Source organism: Terrapene carolina, unplaced genomic scaffold (genome assembly GCF_002925995.2).
Source record: "Terrapene carolina triunguis isolate 2854851 unplaced genomic scaffold, T_m_triunguis-2.0 Scaffold88, whole genome shotgun sequence".
Taxonomy (NCBI): Eukaryota; Metazoa; Chordata; order Testudines; family Emydidae; genus Terrapene; species Terrapene triunguis.
In genome coordinates this window covers 3112896-3136126 of record NW_020664439.1, presented here as the reverse complement: position 1 = coordinate 3136126, position 23231 = coordinate 3112896, and the positions used below count along the sequence as shown (strand labels likewise).

General features: G+C 43.4%; 1 protein-coding gene across 1 annotated transcript in view; it reads left to right on the top strand.

Annotated features, from left to right (window-relative positions):
• Window positions 1-2345: 2345 nt before the first annotated feature.
• The window catches only part of SAP130 (Sin3A associated protein 130), a 33394-nt gene continuing 12508 nt past the window's right edge, over window positions 2346-23231 (top strand). Inside the window, exons 1-15 of the mRNA XM_029911108.1 lie at window positions 2346-2539; window positions 3570-3687; window positions 5237-5472; window positions 6485-6643; window positions 8380-8491; window positions 14769-14893; window positions 15703-15827; window positions 16640-16790; window positions 17220-17310; window positions 17595-17699; window positions 19269-19410; window positions 19686-19807; window positions 21327-21629; window positions 22734-22911; window positions 23213-23217. Coding sequence (XP_029766968.1) covers window positions 3576-3687; window positions 5237-5472; window positions 6485-6643; window positions 8380-8491; window positions 14769-14893; window positions 15703-15827; window positions 16640-16790; window positions 17220-17310; window positions 17595-17699; window positions 19269-19410; window positions 19686-19807; window positions 21327-21629; window positions 22734-22911; window positions 23213-23217 — 1966 coding nt within the window. The 5' untranslated portion in view covers window positions 2346-2539; window positions 3570-3575. The remainder of the gene's footprint in view (window positions 2540-3569; window positions 3688-5236; window positions 5473-6484; window positions 6644-8379; window positions 8492-14768; window positions 14894-15702; window positions 15828-16639; window positions 16791-17219; window positions 17311-17594; window positions 17700-19268; window positions 19411-19685; window positions 19808-21326; window positions 21630-22733; window positions 22912-23212; window positions 23218-23231) is intronic.

Genomic DNA, 23231 nt, shown 5'->3' with positions numbered 1-23231 from the left:
GCCGCCGCCGCTTCTCCGGGTAGGTTCCTTCCGGGCAGCCTGCTTCTGCTTCCGCTTCCGCCCTGAGGCCGGACACGTGGAGGACCGACTGCCATAGAGAGGAAAAAGCAGGCTAGAGCGTCGCTCGACAGCCATCTTGAATGTGACCAAGGGAAAGCGATTGTTTTAGGTAATTTACCGCTGGTCCTCCCAGCCTGAGAGCCAACGACGGCACGGGAGTTCACACCACGAGGGAGGGAAGGAAGCAGCCTAGGAATGTTCAAGAAAACTGCTCCGTTGGGGAGAGACACGTTACACTCTGCCTGGAAATGCCTCCCACCCCAAAATGTGGGGGGCTTTCCCCTCCCCCTCATTAAGTCAGCTTAGCCCCCTCAGTTCTGCTGCCCTGTGATCCGCACTGTTGGAGCTGTCTCGTTTAGGTGCCCAGTTTTAGACCCCTATAGTACAGCACAGCCTGCTTTGCTGAGGTGTGCCCCTCACAACTGCATGGGAACTTCATGGGAGCCCCCGTTGCACAGCATTTCTGAATATCGGGCAATAGGTGTCTAAAGATGGGCACTGAAGTTAATATTTCTGAAAGTTTGCTCCTAGGTGGGAATTGATACCCACATCATTGTGCAGCCTCAGAGTTCGGGGTGGGGGGAGGGGGCTAATGGCAGCAGGCTGTTTGTGTAACAGCAAAACTAGGTGTGGGATTATAGAGCTCTTGAGATTTGTGTTACTATGTATTCTCATAATAATGGAAAAATTGCTTATTGGTATTTGGAGTGGAGGATGTTTTGCACCAAGCCAAGGAAATCAGAACTGTGCCTTTAAAAATCAAATACAAATGAACTGTGCTCCTCCTGTAAATCTTGTTTATTCATTAATAATAAAAGGGTAGATTTTCAAACAAAGAGGAGGGAGATGCCAGATCCCAGAAATTGAAGAGCTTTTTAGTGTTTTTCAGATGCATTAGCAGAAACATGAGGCTAGAAAGGATATTATCCAGGCCCAGATGGAAGTGAGCTGGACTGTATGCAGGTAAAAGCCAATAACAACAAGGCTGAACAGCCACCCAAGCAGACTTTGCAACAGAACAGGCTAAAGCCAAACTTGCCCATGCTCAGTTCAAATACTTCTCAGAGTAACAGAAGTCTTGAAGAGCAGCCACACAGGATATATTGGGCCCCAACGCCGATGTTACTGTCCAGGCTGTTATTGCTGAGGACTCAGTAGCTATCCAGCAAATAGTGGATAGCAAGGACCCAAAGTCCACCCGGCCTGATAGAGGCTCAGCAGTTTAGGGGAAAAACCCAACAATCAACATCCTCAGTAGCACCACCGAATTGGTGGTAGAAGTGCCTGTGTTGTCACTAAAATATATTCTAAGTAATCACCACTCTGCAGGACCAGAGACCTTCCCACCACAGGAGCAGCCACCTCTGCCCCTCAAAACCCCAGCCTGGTTCCCCATCCCAATCTCTTAAAAAAAAAAAAAAAAAAAACCATTTAAGCACCTTCAAAGTGCCCCCCAACCTTCCAGACACTCCTCCACTACCCCAACATTCCCATATTACTAGGCTGAGACTCAGGAGACCTGGGTTCTATTCCTGGCTCTGCCACTGGCCTGCTGAGTGACCTTGGGCAAGTCACTTCATCTCTATGCCTCAATTTCCTCATCTGGACACTGACCACTTTGAGGTGTACTGATGAAAAGAGCTAAGGCCCTATTATTTATTATCCACATCCCCATCTCCTCCAAACCCAACCTAACAAGCTCCCATTCTCACAGCCTTCCCCTATACACCCTATTGCAAGGTAGTTCACATTTTCTGAGTCCTAAAGGGTTTGTATAGTAGAATTAGGAATTATGCAGAGGTGATTGTTTTATTGAAATGCTATTTTGTTTATATCAAATTTTACAAGTGTTAATAAGGATATGAAAAATAACTGTTTGAGCAGCCGCTTACAGCTTGGTATCTGCCGGGCAAAATAAGAGCTCGCTTCAGGTATGAGGCTATATCCCCTGTGCCAGCCAAGGAGGTCTCGTCCACTTAGGGGAACCCGGGCGAACCACCGCACAGGCTCGAACTGAAGGCCAAAACCCCAGCGCCAGGCACAGGTCTGCAACGCTCAGCGATACAGGGAGCCTGTTTCTAGGCTCTCTCCGCCCCCGCCCACGAAACGCACATCTCGCGAGATCGCCCCATTACCACCCTAGATCCAAATTATATTTCCATCCGGCCCATCATCGCCGCTGTCTTGGCCAATCACTGCGCAAAAGCAGGCCCCGCCTTCTTCCGCATTCTAGCAGGATTGTCGCTGCTGCCCCTCGGTTTGAACTACTTTTCCCAGAAGCCCCTTCGACGCCGCCGTCTCAGCCTATCCCTGCGCAGACTGGGCGGGACCACGCCGCTGTGGGCGGGACCAACCGGAGCCAATCAGGTGGAGGGTGGCTGCGGCGGTGGAAGAAGAGCTTGGGTCTGAGCATCGGTGTCAGCGGGAGAAACGGATCCGCAAGCGGCTGCGCGAGGCCCCACCGTGCGCGGGGCAGCAGGTAGGCCAGCTGAGGGACAACTCCGCGCGCGGCCGAAAAGGGGTTTCGGAGCCGGACTCCAGGCGACCGGAGCGGACCCGGCGGGAGAGGATCGCGGGAGGCTGAAAGGGGACCCGGCTGCGGTTTCTCGGGGGCCAAGAGCTGCTTCCCCCGGGGGAGTTAGCGAGGGGAGCTACCCCCGTTTGTTTCAAGCTGCCCTGCGTCGGCAAAGGCTTCTTAGTGGTCGCTGCGCTTTATTGCTTGTGAACATCCGGGCTTTGCGCGTCCCTCACAGCAATAGGGGGCGGAATCTGGCGTGGAGACTTGCTCCCTATTGGTCCGTAGGTTCTTATCCCATTGGCTAGCTCTCTCGTGAGGTCATCAGTAGAACGGGCTTCCGATTGGTTGAGGGCACGAGCCTTGATCTGCGTTTAATTGGCTCATGCCCCAGCGTGACCCTGGATTGGCGCAGGACTAGTGTTGTCGTCTGCTCTACTCTATCCAATCAGCGGAGGCCCGAGTAGCCGGTTTATGGGGGCTCCCTGGTGTAATGGCTCCCCGGCCCTGCGCGCAGGGCTGGTCCCCGCTGCAGGCCGGAGGGTGCCTGGGGACTCCCCCTCTCGGAGCTGGGGGCTGGGTAAAGCAGATGTTCCGAGCTGCTGCCGCACAGCCACGGGGTCACACTTGCTGTGCTGTGTATAGAGCGCTGCCCACGTTCCCCGGGTACTGCCCCTTTGAGAAACATCCCAAATCTGGTCTCTCTCTCAGCCACATCCCAACTGAACTCCGCGCTGCCGGGGATCAGACTGTGGAAGTGTCGGGCACCGCTGTCCGGCTTCCATTCCCAAGCGAGAACGTGTCTGCTTTCAAACCAGATTTTTTTTTTTTTTTTAATTCATGGTCCTTCTTCTATGGGGCCGTGTTACAAATTGTCACCTCGGACCCTGCATGACATGGGAGGGATCAGATCTCATCCGTGTCAGCTCTAGCATTGGCCGTTGAACATATTGCTAGGATTATGTTGCTTTAAAATATTCTTCACGTTGTGCAGGTGGAAATGAGTTCTCAGCAGTTTTCCCGTTCTGGAGCCCCTCCTGCAGGACTAGGACAAGCTCCACCCCCAATTTCCACCAGTGGATCTACAGGGCTGATAAACCCAACAACTACAGGTAAGACAGCTATTGGAGTTTCATTCTTTCTACCCAGCAGCTTCATTCTGAGGAATTTTGAGACAATTTTCTGCATGGTCTGCAAATTTTATTGAGATGATTGTGGATATTTAAACACATCAAGGACAGACATGACTCAAACTTTGATATAATTGGGTATATTAATTTGAAGAATTGTAAGACGCTCTTCTTCCGCACCTCACATGTCATACAGGATCAGTGTGGGCTGGGAATGTGCAAGTTGCCTTAGGAAAACAATGTTAGCAAAAACATTTTGACCACAAGCTGTTGTTTAGAAATTATCTAAAAAGTAAATTCTAGTTGGTGTAGGACATACTAGTTGGGCTCTCCGTTGGGGAGGGGAAAACTGCAAAGAAATCACAGGTAGGTGGGAACTATAGGGAGCGGCTTCAGCGCAAACCACACAGAAGTAAACATGGACCATGATCACCTATAAATAGAACTGTATGGTTAGCTGATGTATTAAAGGGACACTGTCAAAAAGTGGATTTAAAAAAAAATGATTTGTCAATGTTCCTTTAATTATTTGCTAAATGAGACTATATGTCTGATAGTTTTCAAACCCACTTTAGAAATACCTGTTACTGTTTCATTATCTCCATAACTTTTGACTGGTGTTTGATGTCTTAGGTCCCAATTCTGCAATGAGGTCTGTGCTACCAGATGCCTGCCCCGACCTGGAGCTCATTGCAGGATCAGGGCCTGAGTAGTGAGAGTTACCACATTACTGATGCCTCCAGCAGTAAGTCAATCTGATCTTATAGAGTAAGATGGAAGGAAGTATGTTTTTAGTATTCAAATGCATAATTATGGTAGGAGATTCTGAGAGTTGTACAGTAAGTATAAAACAAATTCTACATAGGTTTTGATTGCCTAATAATAACTAGTGTTTAAATACAGTTTACAGCTGAGCTTCCTGTGCTCTTATGAACTTAAGAGATGGAAATAAGACAGAAATTCTAATTTTAGTCTAATTATCACTGTCATTGTGGCAGCTTTGTGCTTTGATTGTTGTAGTTTTTTGCTTTGACACTTCATTCCTATTTTTGATTAGATTAAGTGGTTGGACAATCTTGCATTAAGTGAAGTCTTTAATAAAAAATGTAATTGAATCCATGCCTTAGTCATTTGCCTGATGGTCTCAATCAGCTTATTTTGTTCATTTTAATTTAATTATTCACTTTAAAGAGAGGTTACAGTTAGAGGTTTATTTTAAGAAGGATGATTGTTTTTTGTGAGTGACTTGGATTAGACCATGATGTGTGGGGATAATCCTTAGGGCTCTAAGAGGAATGCAGAGCACGCTTTGCAGGAGGATTGATGACATTCTGGAGACGTTTGTTTTTCGAGCAGGTTTTTCATACCAGGAGTAGTGAATGTCTCTTGTTCAGGAGGTTTTAAACAAACTGCTTTTGTATGTATGTATGTATGTATTTGGCATTCCATTTCTGGGCTTGTGGACAAGCGTGCATACTTCTTACCCATTTTTATCCTCTTCTTTATAGTTCCTTTTTTCTTTCCTCAGCAGTGAGTGATGAATCTAATCGAGAGTCAGAAGTTGCTCCCAGAGAGCACATGGGTCCTGGTGGCTCTCTACAGTCTCGTGAAGAGAAACAGGAACCAGTGGTTGTTCGGCCATACCCACAGGTTCAGATGTTGGCACAGCACCATACAGTCCAATCTGGTGCTGCGGTTACAGTGACAGCTCCGCCAGCACATCTGACTCCAGCAGTGCCACTTTCCTTTTCAGAGGGACTTATGAAGGTAACAAGGTGGCGCATGACTGAGTTGATAATGAAAATAAGTCACTAGAGGAGTTAATACTTTCCCAGTTCGATCAAACAGCTCTAGGCTAATTTCAGTTGTATTTCATTTACCTCCTCTTGACTAAAATGTTCTTTTCTATAAATTGCTTTATTTATTTATTGAGCTCTTTTTTGTGCTCTTCTTCTGTGAATATGTGCCTCTTCGGTGTGGTGCCCCTACTCCAGATGGCGGGTTGGGAACCTTGCAGCCCTTAGGCAGCATTTTGTGGCTTTTCCACTTACTTTATTTCTTAGATTAAGGATGGTCTAAATCAATTTTACAACACCCCATTCGTTCCTGGAAGAGGGAGGAAAGAATGTCAATGAGATACTCACTTGTGCATATAAATAGAGCATTAAAATGAAGTTATGGAGAATCATGCACAAACTAGGCAATTCCTACAGCTGGGCAGAATCCTTTTTGTGAGGATGGGGTTAAGAAGACACAAGAAGGAGACCTTTGTAAGGGATGGTTGTAACTTGAGCAAATGGTTGATTACAGCCATTTTCTCTTCTTCTTTTTTTTTTTCCCATCTAAGCCTTAACTAAACATGATCTAAGATCTAATTGGCAGAAGAGGAATTGTGCAGAAAATCTAAAGACTAAGAAGGGAAGAGAAAAGGGAGATTAAAGTTTTTTTTAAAAGTAAATCAGGATACTAATGTCTTTCTTGTTTGGCTTTTTGTCTGTATTTCTGATGTTTGTTTGTTCTGTAGTATCTAGACACTCTGGGAGATATGATTCGGGTTCTGTTGTGCTAAGTAATGTCCACGATGAGACCCCGCCCTAGCCAAAAGAGTTTCTTCCTTCCAGTTTCTCTCAGCTGAAAGGGACCTGTGCTTCTTCCCTTCCCGCCAAAACACACACATCCTGTTAGCGCTATTGATGCAAACCTCACCAGGCTGTGATTTTTGAGGAGAGATCTCTACTTCCTTGTATTGAATTGTTACTATTTTTCTTGTTTCTTGCAGCCTCCTATGAAGCCCCCCATGCCCAGCCGGCCCATTGCTCCTGCTCCACCCTCTACAATGTCAGCTCCCACCAAGGTTCCTGGGCAGGTTACTGTAACCATGGAAAACAGTATCCCACAAGCCTCAGCTATTCCTGTGGCAACAATCAGTGGACAACAGGTTTCCTTTTCCCCTACCTTGCTATTTACTAAAGTGGGATGTTGGTTGAAAGTTCCTCTGTCCAGAAACCATCAGTAGAGCAGGGAGATCTTGAGAAGGGGGTGAACTAGTCCATCATTTCTCCTCAAAGTATTAGTAACCACCAAGAGAATGTGGAGATGGGAGCAGACATCCCCACCAATGTATAAGAAAAATGCAGCTGAGTAGGGAGATGAAGCAAGGGTCATAGGGCCTCACCCTGTTAAAACCCTAGGCAAGTGGTGGGCAACCTGCAGCCCATCAGGGTAATCCACTGACGGGCTGCCAGTTTGTTTACATTTGCATGGTTGCCCGCAGCTCCCAGTGGCCGCAGTTCGCCGTTCCCGGCCAATGGGAGCTGTGAGAAGCAGCAGCCAGCATGTCCCTGTGGCCCACACCACTTCCCACAGCTCCCATTGGCCAGGAACAGTGAACTGCAGCCACTGGGAGCTGCAGGCGGCCGTGCAAATGTAAACAAACTGGCGGCCCGCCAGTGGATTACCCTGATAGGCCGCAGGTTGCCCACCACTGCCCTAGGCAGATGACGGTTGCATCTCCATTGGCCCATCTGATAAGCTGGGGCCAGATAAATTTGAAGAAATCTGATTTAGGCTCATTCTTCAGAACAAAGCACAATCCCTTCTTCTGCAAAGGTGAAGCTATCATTTTACTCTTTTTGAAAGCTACTAGTTTTAGTTTTGAGATGCCATTTGATAGAACATATAAGGTGGTAGCATACTGACCCGCAAGCAGACTGAAATAATGAGCATTTTCTTAAACTCTCCCACTGTTGCTGCTCTACCAACAGACATGCTAGTGTAAATGGATGCTGTTTGTTTGTTTAATCACCTTGTTGTCTAGCTCTACTCAGAGCAAGTCCAGTTGATGTATTGGTAAGCAGCTGGTTTACACTAGTTCTGCTTTTTGTAGCCCCACCAGTGCTGTCCCACACCAGACCAATAGCGGAGAACTTATGAAAGCTCTGAGCGTAGGCAAGGCTTTGGTGTGAATGCCTGTCAAGGAGTTAACGCCAAAGCACGCTCCTGATTCTTGCGTTTCAAAGCTCGTTTGCCAAAAACAATACTCAGCTCTAGCAAGTGAAATACCATTAGGTTAACATAATGTAACATAAGTGTGATACCTACTAAATTTTATTTGTAACTGGTTAGCCAGTACTGTTCATGAATTTTTAGAGTAGGTGTTTCTACCTACTAGGGATTCACACCAATTATTGCTTTTTAAGTGACGTTCCTAAATATGCCTGGAAAGGCAGTTATAAGTGAAATATGGGGAGTTAATTTAATATGTTGCAGTTCTTCCCAGTCTCCCATATTTCTATTAATTCTGCTAAATGGTTTGATATGAACTGTCTAAAGAGATCACCGGATGCAGAAATGCCACCTGCCCAATTGAAATGGGACAGTGACTTGGAGGGAAAGAGAAATTGGTAACTGACACATACTTGCCTGAGTAGATATGTGTTTGAGAGTTTTCATTGAAAATGGAAGGAGGCTGAAGCTTCATCCTGCAGAAATGTTCGTCTGTACCCCCCTCTCATTTGTAATACCTCTGCATACTGGTGTATTTCCACAAAACTGTTAAATGTGGTTTGTTGCTGCCTTTGACGTTTTAACGTGGGCAATTACCTGTGAATGTGATCTTTCTCTCTGGGCAACATTTTTCATGGAATCCTCTTCTTTTTTTTTTTTTTTCTGCAGGGACATGCCAGTAACTTGCACCATATCATGGCAACAAATGTTCAGATGTCTATCATCCGAAGTAGTGCTCCTGGCCCCCCTTTACACATTGGAGCTTCTCACTTACCCCGAGGTGAAGTCAACACGAGCTGTAAAAATGTCTCGTTTTCTCACTTGCTCAAGAAGGCTGCATCTACACTAGTTTCTTTTTTCCCTTAAAATTTCCCACTATTGTTAATGCGGGTATCACTCCAGCGGTAAGAATGCTAGTGTAGACAGGGCTTCAGGGAGCTGCTGGCATTTTAAGTGTTACGTTTTCTGAAACTGCGTAGTGCAGGTGTACGTGATGGTGCCAGCACCATCTTCTAGTTCAGTGGTCTCCAAAGTGGGGTGCGCAAGACGATCCCTTGGGGGGTGCGGGAGGAGGAGCGCCGCCAGAGGGAGGGGGAAGGAGGGGGCGGCCAGAGGAGGGAGGGAGGGAGCAAGCGGGGAAGCTGCCCCCCCAGCAGGCAGAGCCACACGGAATGCAGGGGCTTTGGGGGCCGCAGGGCCCTGGGCTAAGGGGGCCGCAGGGCCCTGGCCTGCAGCTCCAAAGGCCCTTTTGGAATGCGGCCCTGAGTCTTCCGGCCCGTGGAGGAGCAGGGGCAGCCGCGCAGCCAGCGGCCAGAAAGAAGCGGCACTTTCCCCTTCAAAGCCGGCTGGAGAGAAGCGGCGCTTTGAAGGGGAAAGCGCTGCTTCTCTCCAGCCGCTGGCTGCATGGCTGCCCTTGCTACTCCACGAGCCGGAGGACTCAGGGCCGCATTCCGAAAGGGGCTTTAGAGCTGCAGGCCAGGGCCCCGGGGCCCTCTTAGCCCAGGGCCCTGCAGCCCCTAAAGTCCCTGCGTTCCGGGTGGCCCTGTGGGGGGGGGCAGCTCCCAGAATCGTGGCCATGGGGGCGGTGCCGCGCTGCGCAGAGCCACCTGCACACCCTCTGCACCAAACAGGAGCTGCCCCAGGTAAGTGCTCTGCACCTCCTGCCTTCCCCAGCCTGATCCTCCTCCCGCACCCCCACCCTGAGCACCCTCCTGTACCCTAACTCCCTCCCAGACCCCGCACCCCACCCTGAGCCCCCTCCCACACCCTAACCCTAATCCAGACCTTCAAATCACTGTATCACAAAGAGTTAAACCAAGATTTTCAGAAATAATGAAGCATATTCAATCACATTGCTCTCACTAAAAAATATTATTAATAATAATTTTTTTTGTGAGAGCAAAAAGGTTTTTTGTACCGTTAAATAAAATACAATAAAAATGTTAAAATTATTTCATCTTTATCTCATCCTTTTTTAATTTAATTTTTTTGTATGTTTTATAATGTACATAATATATTAGGATAGTAGTACATGTGTATATAATTTATACATAAATAAATATACATATATTGGGGGTGCATGCTCAAAAAATTTTTACTGATGGGGTGCGCGATCAAAAAAGTTTGGAGACCACTGTTCTAGTTGAACACTGTGCTGGCAAAACAGTGGGGTACTTTAGAAAACATGGCCTAGTTTAGGTAAGTCTATTGTGCAAAATGTCACAGCTTATTCACTGCTCGCTCCTGGTTGTTTACTATGCCTTGCAGTCTGTCTCCTATCCATCCGCCACAATATCATTCCTATTCTGTAATAAGGTGTATTACTGTATCGAGTGGTGCACATTCAGACTTGTCTCTGAGATAACTTTGTTCTAGCTGTGTAGGCTTTTGTCTCTTCTCCCATGATTTTGGCTGTTTTGGTTTCAGCCTCTCTTTCTGTAGCTTGTAAAGCAGAACATCAGTCACTTTAAGAGGAGAGACCAGGTCAGCTAGCATGATTGCTGTTTGAAGGATAATTTAAGTCTGTCAGGCTTCTGATAGCAGGCTTATCTTTAAGGTCTATGAATTGGGCTTCCAGTCTTAGGTAAAATCAGATTGATACAAAAAAAAAACACCTACCAAATTTTTGTTTCCATGTCCCTGTCCTCTGTACTTGCATGGAGAATTGGTATGTTTAGATCACAATATTATGCAGTTGTTCAAGAAAGAAATCTAAAACTTTTAAGCTAATTTTAAAAAAAATATTGCTCTATACTCTTAATAGTGATTTTCGTTCACAAACAGGTATAAAGCTCTAAAGAGCATGAACTCTGGGCATGCTGCGCTTTCAGTGATCCTATATTTGTGCATGCAATATGTTGCATGTGCAAAACTGTACTTCACCAAAGTATTTGGGAAAGAGTGTATAGCTGTATTTGCAGTCTTTTACAGCCCGTATGGAAGAATTTGCATGTACCCATTTTTGTCATTGTTTTTTGAGCATTTAATTTGTGTCTATTTGAGCCTTTTGGGGAACCCACTTTAACATAAATTGTTCTTCGTATTTTCACTTAATACTTATTTTATTTTCAGTCTGTTTCCAACATCTTGTTCATATTTTCTTCCTGTTAAATTACTCACTCTAGGTAATATTGAGTGAAATCTGCAGAAATTGTATGTTTCCCATCAAATTATTTGACTGCATACTATTTGGAGTGAATTATTATGTTTGTGATCCTCTTGCAAACACAAACAGTTGATTTTTCTATGAGCTAAAACTGCTGTTGAAATGCTTGATGATTTGGGTGATAAAATTGTTTTTCTGATTCTAGTTTTCACACTGTAGATGTCTGATCATTTTGGCACAGCAGATAGATTACTGAACTGATACCATGCATTTTGCTGTGGTGTTTTAAAAAATAGCTTCCATTTATTGTGCATCCATCTTTCCTCTGTACTTCAGCAGATGCAGATAGATAAACAAAATTGCTAGATCACTTTTTACACATTCATCTAATATGCAAGTTATTTCAGTTACTCCTACTCACTTATTTCAATAGTTTGCAATTGAAAAAGATCAGATTTATGAAATAACATTATTAAATGTAAGAAGTTGGAAAAGGTCCAACAAAGCAGATTAGAATTTTTTGGCCTTTATTGCTAATTCCAAAAAAAACTTCTCTATCCCTTGAGTATCATTATTCTTAGCCCTAATTTTGAAGTTGCATCACTAGAATGAAAACTAGAAGTATAAAATAAGAACATAGGAATGGCCATAGTGGCTCAGACCAGTGGTCCATCTTGCCCAGTATCCTGTTTTCCGACAGTGGCTGGTGCCAGGTGCTCTAGAACAGGGCAATTATCAAGTGATCCATTCCCTGTCATCTAGACCCAGCTTCTGGCAGTCAGAGGCTTGGGCACACCCAGAGCATGGAGTTGCATCCCTGACCATCTTGGCTAATTGCCATTGATGGACCTGTCCTCCATGAATTTATCTAATTCTTCTTTTAAATCAGTCTTCGTTTTGGCCTTCACAGCATCCCCAGCAATGAGTTCCACAGATTGGCTGTGCGTTATGTGAAGAAGAACTTCCTTATATTTGTTTAAACCTGCTGCCTATTAATTTAATTGGGCCACCCTTGGTTCTCGTGTTCTATGAAGAAGTAAAAACACTTTCTTTTTTACTTTCTCCACACCATTAATGATTTTATAGACCTCTAGCATATCCCCCCTTAGTTGTCTCTTTTCTAAAATGAACAATCCCAGAGTTTTTAATCTCCCCTCATATGGAAGCAATTCCATACCTCTGATCATTTTTGTTGCCCTTCTCTATACTTTTTCCAATTCTAATTTATCTTTTTTGAGATTAGGCAACCAGAACTGCATACAGTATTCAAGGTGTGAGCGTACTATGGATTTATATAATGGTATTATGATATTTTCTGTCTCGTTATCTCTGTTTCCTAACATCCTGTTAGCTTTTTTGACTGCTGCTGTATATTGAGCAAATGTTTTCAGAGAACTATCCACAATGACTCCAAGATCTCTTTCTTGAGTCGTAACAGCTGATTTAGACCCCATCGTTTTGTGTGTATAGTTGGGATTATGTTTTCCAGTGTGCATTATTGTGGATTTATCTGCATTGAATTTCATCTGCCATTTTGTTGCCCAGTCACCCAGTTTTGTGAGATCCCTTTGTAACTCTTAGTAAAGTCCACAGCTGATCTCTATCTTGAGTAATTTTATATCATCTGCAAACTTTGCCACTTCACTGTTTACCCCTTTTTCCAGATCATTTATGAATATGTTGAACAGCACAGGTCCCAGTACAAATCCTAGGGGAATTCTGCCTTTTACCTCTCTCCACTGTGAAAACCGACCATTTATTCCTATCCTTTGTTTCCTGTCTTTTAACCAGTTACTGATCCATGAGAGGACCTTCACTCTTATCCCATGTCTGCTTACTTTGCTTAAGAGCCTTTGCTGAGGAACCTTGTCAAAGGCTTTCTGAAAGTCCAAGTATATTCTATCCATTGGATCACTCTTGTCCACATGTTTGTTGACCCCCCCCGCCCCTCAAATAATTCTAATAGATGGTGAGGCATGATTTCCCTTCACAAAAGACGGGTTGACTCTTCCTTAACAAATTGTGTTCATCTACATGTCTGCTAATTCTGTTCTTTACTATAGCTTCAACCAATTTGCCTGGTACTGAAATTTCACTCACCAGCCTGTATTTGCCTTTTTTCTTTTTTGTTTTTTTTTTTTTTTTTTTAATTGGCATGACATTAGCTATAGTCCAGTCATCTGGTACAGAGGTTGATTTAATCAGTAGGTTACATACCACAATTAGTAGTTCTGCAATTTCATATCTGAGTTCCTTCAGAACGCTTGGGTGAATACCATCTGGTCCTGGTGACTTATTACTTCTTAATGTATCAATTTGTTATTCCAAAACCTCCTCTATTGACCCCTCCATCTGGGACAGTTCTCAGATTCATCACCTAAAAAGAAGGGCTCAGGTGTGGGAATCTCCCTTGCATCCTCTGCAGTGAAAACCGATGCAAGGAATTCATTTAGCTTCTCCTCAATGGCCTTGTCTTCCTTGTGTCCTTTTTTTTTAGCACTTCAATTGTCCAGTGGCCCCACTGATTGTTTGGCATGTTTCCTGCTTCTGATGTACTTGAAAAAAAAGAATTTGCTGTTAGTTTTTGTGTCTTCTAGTCTGCTAGTTGCTTTTCAAATTCCTTTTCAGCCTGCCTAACTGGACATTTTAATTTTGCTTGCCAGAGTTTATACTGCTTTCTATTTTCTTCAGTAGGATTTGACATCAAATTTTTAAAGGATGTCTTTTTGTCTCTAACCGCCTCTTTTACTCTGTTTAGCCATGGTGACTTTTTTCCCTCTCCTCTTACTGTTTTTTTTTATTTGGGGTATACATATAGTTTGAACCTCTGTTTTTAAAGTTTCCATGCAGCTTACAGGCATGACTGTTTGTTTGTAACTGTTCCTTTTATTTCTGTTTAACTAGCTTTCTCATATTTGTGTAGTAGTTCCCCTTTTTGAAGTTAAATGCTACTGAGGTGGGGTTCTTTGGTGTGTCGCCCCCCTGCCCCCCAGGGATATTAAATTAAATTTATATTATGGTCGCTATTAATGAGCGGTTCAGTTATAATCACTTCTCGTCACTTAGGACAAAATCAAGAATTGCCTCTCCCCTTGTGGGTTCCAGAACTAGCTCTTCCAAGAAGCAATCATCAATGGTGTCTAGAAATTGTATCTCTGTATCTTGTTGTGAGGTGACATGTACCCAGTCAGTATAGGGATAGTTGAAATTCCCCGTTATTTTTGAGTTTTCTGTTTTTGTAGCCTTTCTAATCTCCCTGAGCATTTCACAATCACTGTCATCATCATGTTCAGGTGGTCAGTAGTGTATTCTTAGTGCTATGCTCTTACTATTCAAGCATGCAATTTTTATCCATAGAGATTCTATGGTACAGTGTGATTCGTTTAACATTTTTACTATATTTGACTCTGTGCTTTCTTTCACATGTAGTGCCCTCCCCCCAGAAGCACAACCTACGCTGTCTTTCCTGTATATTTTATACCCTGGGTATTACTGTGTCCTATTGATTATCATTTTCACCAATTTTTTGTGATGCCTGTTAAATCAATATTCTCATTTAATACCAGTCACTCAAGTTCACCCATCTTAGTATTTAAACTTCTAGCATCTGTATACAAGCACTTACAAAATTTGTCAATATTTAGTTGTCTGCCTTCAAGTGATGTAAATGAATAGGACTTTTTTTCATTTGACTGTTTTCTCTTCAGTTCCTATTTGTAGTTTATCAACTTCTGTCCTCTCTTCTTTACTAGGCTATAGAGACTCCCCTTTAATAAATCCACTAAGGGATGTCTCTGTTCGAACCATGTGCTCCTCCGCACCTGTCATCTTTCTCCCAGCCCTTAGTTTAAAAACTCCTCTACAACCTTCTTAATTTTACATGCCTCTCTGTATATTGGTAAATCAATCATTTTGATATGTTTTGCAGTAACACACGTGATTTGTTCCTTAGGTGCGGCAGCAGCTGCTGTGATGTCCAGCTCTAAAGTAACCACAGTTCTGAGGCCAGCTTCACAGTTGCCAAATGCAGCTACAGCTCAGCCAGCTGTTCAGCACATCATTCATCAACCAATCCAGGCAAGCGGCAATCATGCTGTATTGCAGACACTCTATTACTGTTCATTCAAAGATCTTCCTGACTTTTAGGGGGAATCCACCCAGAACATAACATGAGCATCCTTTATTTACTGGGCTGTTGGCATTGGCAGCATCATGCAGAAAGCTTTACAGGCTTTTTTGTAGGCTAACTATGAGCTGGAGATTACAGACCTTTAAACTGTCTACAAACTGATTAAACTCTGGAGAAGTCCTCATTCTGAATATGCTTGAAAACTTTATTTAAGTCCAAAAAGGCCTGGCTTGAGTTTGTGCTGTTACTTTATACTCAAACTTTAAATCAGTTTGATGGGGGTAATATAAAGCTAAATACTGGACCAGGAAATATATATATTTAAAATGAGATGGTGAGGGGATGCGTGCTCATGTGGATGTCTGATTCCACATAATGTTGTGCATATTTTTATAGTTATGTCCAAATGTAACCATATTTGCATAACTGTCTATAGTATAGATTGTTTGGTAGTCATGAATGGAATTCATCAAAATAAAAAACATATTTTCTAATAGCATATGGAAGCTCTGAATCATTGGAACAGTTTCTGTACATATCTGATCTTTTAACTGCTTTTGATCATCAACTACCTCTGATGCTTCTGCTCTGAAAACCAGGCCAGAACTTCACAAAAGAGTTTTATAGACTGGGAACATCTCCACGTGCCAGTATTTTGTACTGAGATCTAGGAAATTTGGCTTTATCAAAGTATTTTCCAGCTACTTTCTCAATTGCATCATTGTGACTTACTTTTATTATTCTGTTGTCTTTACAGTCTCGTCCTCCTGTGACGACGTCAAGCACTATCCCTCCTGCTGTAATAGCAACAGTCTCCGCCACAAGAGCTCAGTCTCCAGTTATTACTACAACAGCAGCACATGCTACGGAATCAACCCTGAGGTAAACACATAAGGAAAATGTCTTGAGGAGCCCCAAGATTCCTGACATTCACATAGACAGCATGAAGGGGAGTAGAGAAGGCTGATACCCCTGTGAATGTCAGAAATACTATATAGGAGATTTCTCTACTGAGGTCCAATTGATACAGCACATGAGTGTGTCAGGCAACATGGGTTCTTTCCTCTGTTCTGCCAGTGACTTGCTGTGTGACTTTAGGCACATCACTTAACCTTTGTCTGAGTGGGTTCATCTGTAAGACAAGGAAAATAATGCTTACCCATTTGTGTGAAATGCTTGCAACTCTGTGAGGGAAAAACACTGTAAATGCTAAATATTGTTTTCCGTTCCCAGAGAGAAAAACAGCTAAATAGGAACTTGACCAATTTGTTTCCCAAGGAATTGGGTTTACTGGCCTGCCATGACAGCACCTGGCTAATTCAGTCCCATCCTCTTCTAGCAGAAGTTTCTGTAGAAAATGGCATATGAGTGTTGGAATATTCAAAATATCTCGGGGTGGGGGAGGGGTAGAAATTGAAATTAGCTTGTTTTGCTCATGTTGGTATCTCTAGATACTGAGGAATCTGTTTGTTCCCACCTGTGGAAGACACAGAATAAGAATTATACAGCAGGCACTTCTGCAAATTCTGTCACTGTGTTAACATGGATTTGATAGTAGTGTAGCCCTCAAAGAGAAGACAAGTGGAGTCTGATGTCCCTACTTGCCAGTATGGGGGGAGCCAGTAATCCTTGTTTAACTGTCTGGATACTAAATAAAGATTAGTTCTCTGAACGTCCTTTCTTTCTTTTCCCAGTCGGCCCACTCTGTCTATCCAGCAGCACCCACCTTCTGCAGCTATTAGTATTCAGCGCCCTGCGCAGCCGCGGGACACGGCAACTCGGATCACGCTGCCATCTCACCCAGCCATAGGAACACCAAAACAGCAGCTCCACACCATGGCTCAGGTAAATCCCATGAGATGAGATCAGTGTAGTTTCTTCCACAGTTCAGGCTGTGAGAAAGTTGTGATTTTTTTGGGGGGGTCAAAAGTTATGGACAGAGTTGTTCACCTTTGTGGTTTTGGTGTGGTCAGTGCAAGTGGTGTATGGGCAAGGGGCAGGTGAGTCTGTGGGCGGTCAGCTGTGGGGGGAAAGGGTGTGTGTTGGGGGAAAATTGTGACCCACAATTATTTTTTACAGCCTTATCCCATATTTTTTTCTTACTTTGAACCACAACATCTTGATGACCCAGAGTAAGTGATGAACAGGGTTCAAAGTTAGGCTAGAAACCTGGTGTCCTGTTCTCTTAGGAATAGCTGCAATATGATTTTAAAGCAAATAAAAAGTAAAATGTATCTGTAAATTTCTCTTGATGTGAAACTTGCTTTTCCCTAGAAAACCATTTTTAGTACTGGTACGCCAGTGGCGGCAGCAACAGTGGCACCCATTTTGGCAACCAATACTATTGCCTCAGCAACCACGGCTGGTGAGTATTCACAGCTCAGTAGTGGGACCGTCACGTCTCCATGATGTTGAGAGGTGACAAAGGGTGGCAGAACATCTTCGTTCTGCAAACAGTCATCAGAGATCCTGTCCCTAGTTAGGATGTGAACTGTTTTTGTTGGAGGCGGGGGGGGGTATGGGGGGCAGGGAATGCTTGGATAGAAAATTCCTGGTGCTTGTTCTCTAGTTCTCTCTGTGTGTTTAGGACATGGATATTAGGGTGATGTAGCTGTATAGAAATCTCTAGTGTCACTTTCTGTCTTTCAGGTTCTGTGTCTCATACCCAAGCTCCTACAAGTACAATTGTCACCATGACAATGCCCTCCCACTCTTCCCATGCCACTGCTGTGACCACCTCAAATATCCCAGTTGGTGAGTGATTTCAGCTTCTGATGGAATGGGTGTAATTCAGCTGACATCTCTTTACACATACATCCAGATGGTCTGGGGCATCTATGTATTACTAGCACATTAACAAGAGAAATAACAAAAAAATCAATCCAAGTTGGGAGAGACAAACAAGTAGATTTGATGAGCCCTAATATATTTTTAAATGATGCAGGGAGAGTTCTGAAGCACTTGGTTAGTCTAGTTAACTATTGGCCTCCTCAAGTGCATCTTTATTCCAAACAAACTTGAGCCTCCTGGAACTTCATACCATGTAGTATGATGTATTGAGGATATATCTACTAAGGGATATAAATCTGTCTTCCTTAGTGAAGGAGTAAGTTCTCCTTCAGTATTGCTAGAGGTTTTAGCTGGAGCCTAGTCGCATCTGACTGTGTGTTTTGAGAGTAGGACGCTTAGTCCAGTTTATCTCCTCACTCACTGTCTTAGCACCTAGATGTGGAACCTGGCTGAGACATCTGTTTCCAACAGTGTTGCTCAGAAGCTCTTAAAATTGTTGCTGCTGACTAAAGGTAGTGTTGCTAACTTTCAGGTTAGAAAACTATCTTGAGTTAGGTGTTTTGTTTCATAGAGGAACTGTTGTAATACTAGAGCACTGGCAGGTCTGTGGCTTTATTTCCGTTAGCCAGTTCTGTCATGAAATCCCTACTGAAATACAACCACTTGTTTTTCTGTGCAGGGATGGAGAATGGTAAATGAGGTATGCTTTGTCTCTAGGGGACCTCTATCATGGCTGGAGATAAACTCAACTTCTGACTAGCAGAAACTCCAATATCAAGTGTAAAATCTTTGGTTTGCCTTTGTGGTCAGTGTACCTTACCAAAGACTAAACTCCAGAACCTGTAAACAAAGCCAGTGATTAGCAAAAATATTATCAGCAAAGGCCAAGTACCAAACTTTCTGCATCTTCACCTGCCTGTTCCACACTCTGCATCCCAACTTTCAGTCTCTACAAACAATAAAGGTCTAAACTTTTGCCACATTGAATTTGTCTTTGCCTTTGAATATATTCCAGCAAGCTGTGTCTGTCTTCAACCACTTATCTGTGGAGGAGGTTGTAGTTTTCTTTAAAATCTTCCTGTAAGGCTTGGGAGGGAAGCATGGTCTCCATTCACCTGTTGCAACTGGAGAGTTCCATGGTCCTCCTGGGTTTTGCTTGCTCTCATTAAAACTTCTGTCCTTCTCTCCTTTTCCACCATATGGATTGGTCCCTGAAGATCTGTCCACTCAAGCTATTGGCAAGGGAAAAAAGGGCTGATCATGGAGAATTAAGATTATTCAGGGACTGAGGTCACTTAATTTGATATTATGTATTTTATATGTGCACTTAGAGCCCAAGGGTCACACATTACAAATGAATAAGAGTTTCCATTCCTTCTCTGATTCTGCCCTGTTGTTAGTGAAATAAAAAGACTTGTTCATTTTCACTGAGGAGAAGAAAGTTTAATCATCTGGATTTCAAACTCTCCTTTTCTGCATCTGCTCTCTTCTTTGTTTTGGTTGTTAACTGGCTACTTGTTTTTCATTATGCAGCTAAGGTGGTTCCTCAGCAAATCACACACACTTCTCCTCGGATCCAGTCTGATTATACAGGAGAGAGGAGTAATCTCATTCCTATATCTGGACACCGAGCATCGCCAAACCCAGTTGCCATGGAAACAAGAAGTGACAACAGGTAGGTGGGAAAGAATTCTTTAAGTAGAGCGCCTTGCTGCTTCTCTGCGAAAGGCTTATCATATGCATGAATTGACATGATAGCTAACGCTTAAGGGGGTTTAAGGTTTCTGAATTTAGCTAGCTGAAAGGGATCTCTAGAATAGTCAGGGTTAGTTAATACTCTTGCTTAGGGAGGTTGCAAAGATTAGAGGGTGGACTGAGCACTGGGATTGAAGGAGGTGGGTGCAAGTTGTAATGATTTGTCTGACACTTGCTGTATCTTCATATCTGTAGGCAGTCGGTGCCAGTCCAATTCCAGTACTTCTTACCAACGTACCCGCCTTCTGCCTACCCTTTGGCTGCACACACTTATACCCCCATCACCAGCTCTGTGTCCACCATCCGCCAATATCCTGGTAAGGAATTGCCATGCAAGTGACTTTTAGAGCAGTCTTGGAGCAGCAATAAGAGTATGCCAGGCCTGACTGGTAGAAGTGTTCAGTGCAGTTCAAGGTACTGGTTCACAGAGATTCTGCTAAACAAGTTTAGGCATTTATCCAGACCCAAACCTCCTTGATGGGTCTCCCATGATCCATGTTCTAATAAGCCAATTTAATTTTGTAATATTCTCACTCCTTTTACCTTACATACATACACAGTTTTGCTGATGAAGTTGTGGGTCTCCATAACTGGGAGTTGTTCTGGCCTAAGATGTCACTAAACTCAGTACACTAGCCCCTGTGTTATTTATTGTGATATTACATTCAGTTTGCTGTCCACTGTCCCCCACTTCAGTTTTCAGTATTGTTAACAATACATAAATGCATCATGGAAGATGAGGTGCAAGGGAGAATCTGGAGGCCTTTGCAGCAGGGTAGGGGACAATTAGGGTGTTTGGCATGAAATGATCAGTAGTGAAAGTTAACTGTATAAATTAGGGTTTAGGCTTCAGAGTTAACATTTCATTGAGGAGAATGGGGCAGTTCACATCTCTCTGACTACTGATTCAAGCAGCTGCAGACTCAAAAATAAAACACTATATCAGTTCTTGTCATCATGGTTAACATCGCAATAATGAGGGCTAGAAATATATACGTCTTTAAAAAGAGAGCTTATATTTTGGAGCTCCATTTTGCATAACGGTTAAATTCCACTGCATTGTGAGTGTTGGATAACTGGTTGGGCTTAAGAACAAACCAGTTCACGCAGCTGTAGTGTCAAGTATTTAGGATTAGAGAAAATTTAAACTAAGCCATATTTTAAAAGCTTTCCACACTTGGATTCTACTTCTCTCTCTTCTTTTGTAAACTATCACAGATATTTTTCTTTTTTAATTCACATTAGTAGGCTCAAAACTGTTACCAGTTTCAAGCCTGTCTTTTTTAAATAAATGCTTCAGTGCTGCTCTTTCCTTTTTTCAAAAACTGAAAACATTTTGTATCTTGACACTCAAAGGACTCTCTTAAATAACATATCAGTGGCAAAAGTAGAGACAAACTTTCAGGGGTAGTATACAGACTTCAGTTGCAGGATTCAAATGGCTAATTTTTAAACTTGTGAGTTAAAGAACAACTTGACAGTATTCTTTCAAAAACACAGGCTTTGCTCCCTTCTTCCTGTTGTATCCCACTTTCTAACTGGTTTTGCAATTAAGTTACAGTATCTTGTAGCACCAGACAGACATTGTAAATGCAAAATTAAGGCATCTGAATTTGTTATGGCTCTCAGCAGTCTGGAGAGTTAGTTTGTGATGGGAAAAATCTTATTCAAATTCTGTTATCCTCAGCAGTAGCAAGGAGACTGCAGAATGTTAAGCAAATTGCTCCATCTTAAATAAAAATCCAAATAGTGTTTAGAACCCCTCTTTATGCACCATAGGAAAATGAAGTAGTCCATTGGGGTGGAAATAATCAATGTTCATGTTACTGTTCTCAGTTTCAGCTCAGGCCCCCAACTCTGCCATCACAGCTCAGACTGGTGTAGGAGTGGCCTCCACTGTGCACCTCAATCCCATGCAGCTGATGACTGTAGATGCATCTCATGCCCGTCACATCCAGGGGATCCAGCCAGCGCCTATCAGTGCACAGGGGATCCAGCCAGCGCCTATCAGTGCACAGGGGATACAGCCAGCACCAATTGGAACACAGGGACTCCACCCAGCTGCACCAATTGGAACACAGGGACTCCAGCCTGCACCAATCAATGCTCAGCAGCCACAAACAGAAACAAAGACTTCAGGTAACTTCAGCCAACTAGGTCCATGCTATATATGGGCTCAGTTCAAGGGAGCGACGTAGCCTTGAATTCACCTCCAGCTTCTTAATCAACTGAAGTATCTTAGCTAGTCTAACTCTCTGGGAAGCCACACCCTGATGAGAAATAGTATTTATATAGTACAAACCTTTATAAAGCTACAGTGGTAATACAATAGCAGACATTAAATACACTAATATGCACTCTCTCAGTAGATTTGTTTTTGTTCCATTATTTACGAGCCAAAACTACATGATCAGGTTGCAAGTAGATTTTAGTGATTTGTTTTTTTAAGTTAGTGTTGGTCTGACGATGTTATGACTAAAGCTGGAAGTGCCACTGCAGCTGAAGAACTTGACAAACCTTCTCTGCATGTGGATGATTCTTCTCAGGAATGGCTAGCGCTTCTCAGAGATAGGATATGTTGCCTATAAATTGCCCAAGACATGAAACCCATTACAGTCACACTTTGAAAAATGACTGCAAAATACCTTCACCAGCTGGACTACCGCAGGAAAATCCCTCATGTGAGGAAAAACATCAGTCCAGCTATCCTGAAGACTTTCTGAGGAAAAGGCATCTAGCATCTCGGAGACCACTCTAGCCCCTCCCAGAGCTGGCTGGCAAGCAAATATTGTCCAGTATCTACTTCTCACCTGTCTAAATGTCCTGAATCAATGGTGAGCTGAGATGGCCAAACACACCTGGCAGAAGGTTAGGACACAGCACTATGAGACAGTGCCTTATTTACAAGTAATAAGCATTTGCCAAAGACATGCAATTCTTATGCATATAGTGATACATTCTTCCCTGGGAAGCTCTGCCCCTTCCATTTCTCTTGGAATGCTAGTCTTACCTAGCAACAGTTGTTAGGCAGGTGATGCCCTCCATCTCCCCTAGAGAAGGTTGTTATTAAATTGCTTTGTACAGCACTACACTTCAAAACTAGGAGAGAGCTTGGGGAGCAAGTATACGAATACCTACTTTCCCATCAAGTGTTTCTTTTAATAACTGCTGCTTTTCCCATCTTCTCTTCGTTGTCTTCTGTCTCTCTCTCCTTTTCTTTCATGTCCCTTTTGTCCTTCCCAGCAGTGGTCTTGGCAGATGGAGCCACCATTGTGGCCAATCCTATTAGCAACACATTCAATGCAGCTCCAGCAGCGACCACAGTGGTACAAACTCACAGCCAGAGTGCCAGCGCCAGTGCACCAGCCCAGGGCTCATCCCCACGCCCAAGCATCCTCCGGAAGAAACCAGCTACAGATGGGTGAGTAGGACTTGACTTGGCATTTAATTGCTCTTCTGCTCAGGCTAGTCCAGGGGTGCCCAACCTGCAGGCCGTACATGGCCCACCAGAGCATTTCATAAGACTCGCAGCCTGCTTCAATGCTATATACTAATGATCGATTCATTAGCGTTTTGTCGTCATGATCACATCATTTTAGTTTACACAGCGTGTAAATAGACAATCCTGTACATAGGTTGTTTCTATCTAAACACATCTAAAACAAGCTGAACTTAAAATATAAATCAATACAGGTGACTTTAAATCTTATTAAAATATGTAGAATCTGTTTGGCCTGCACA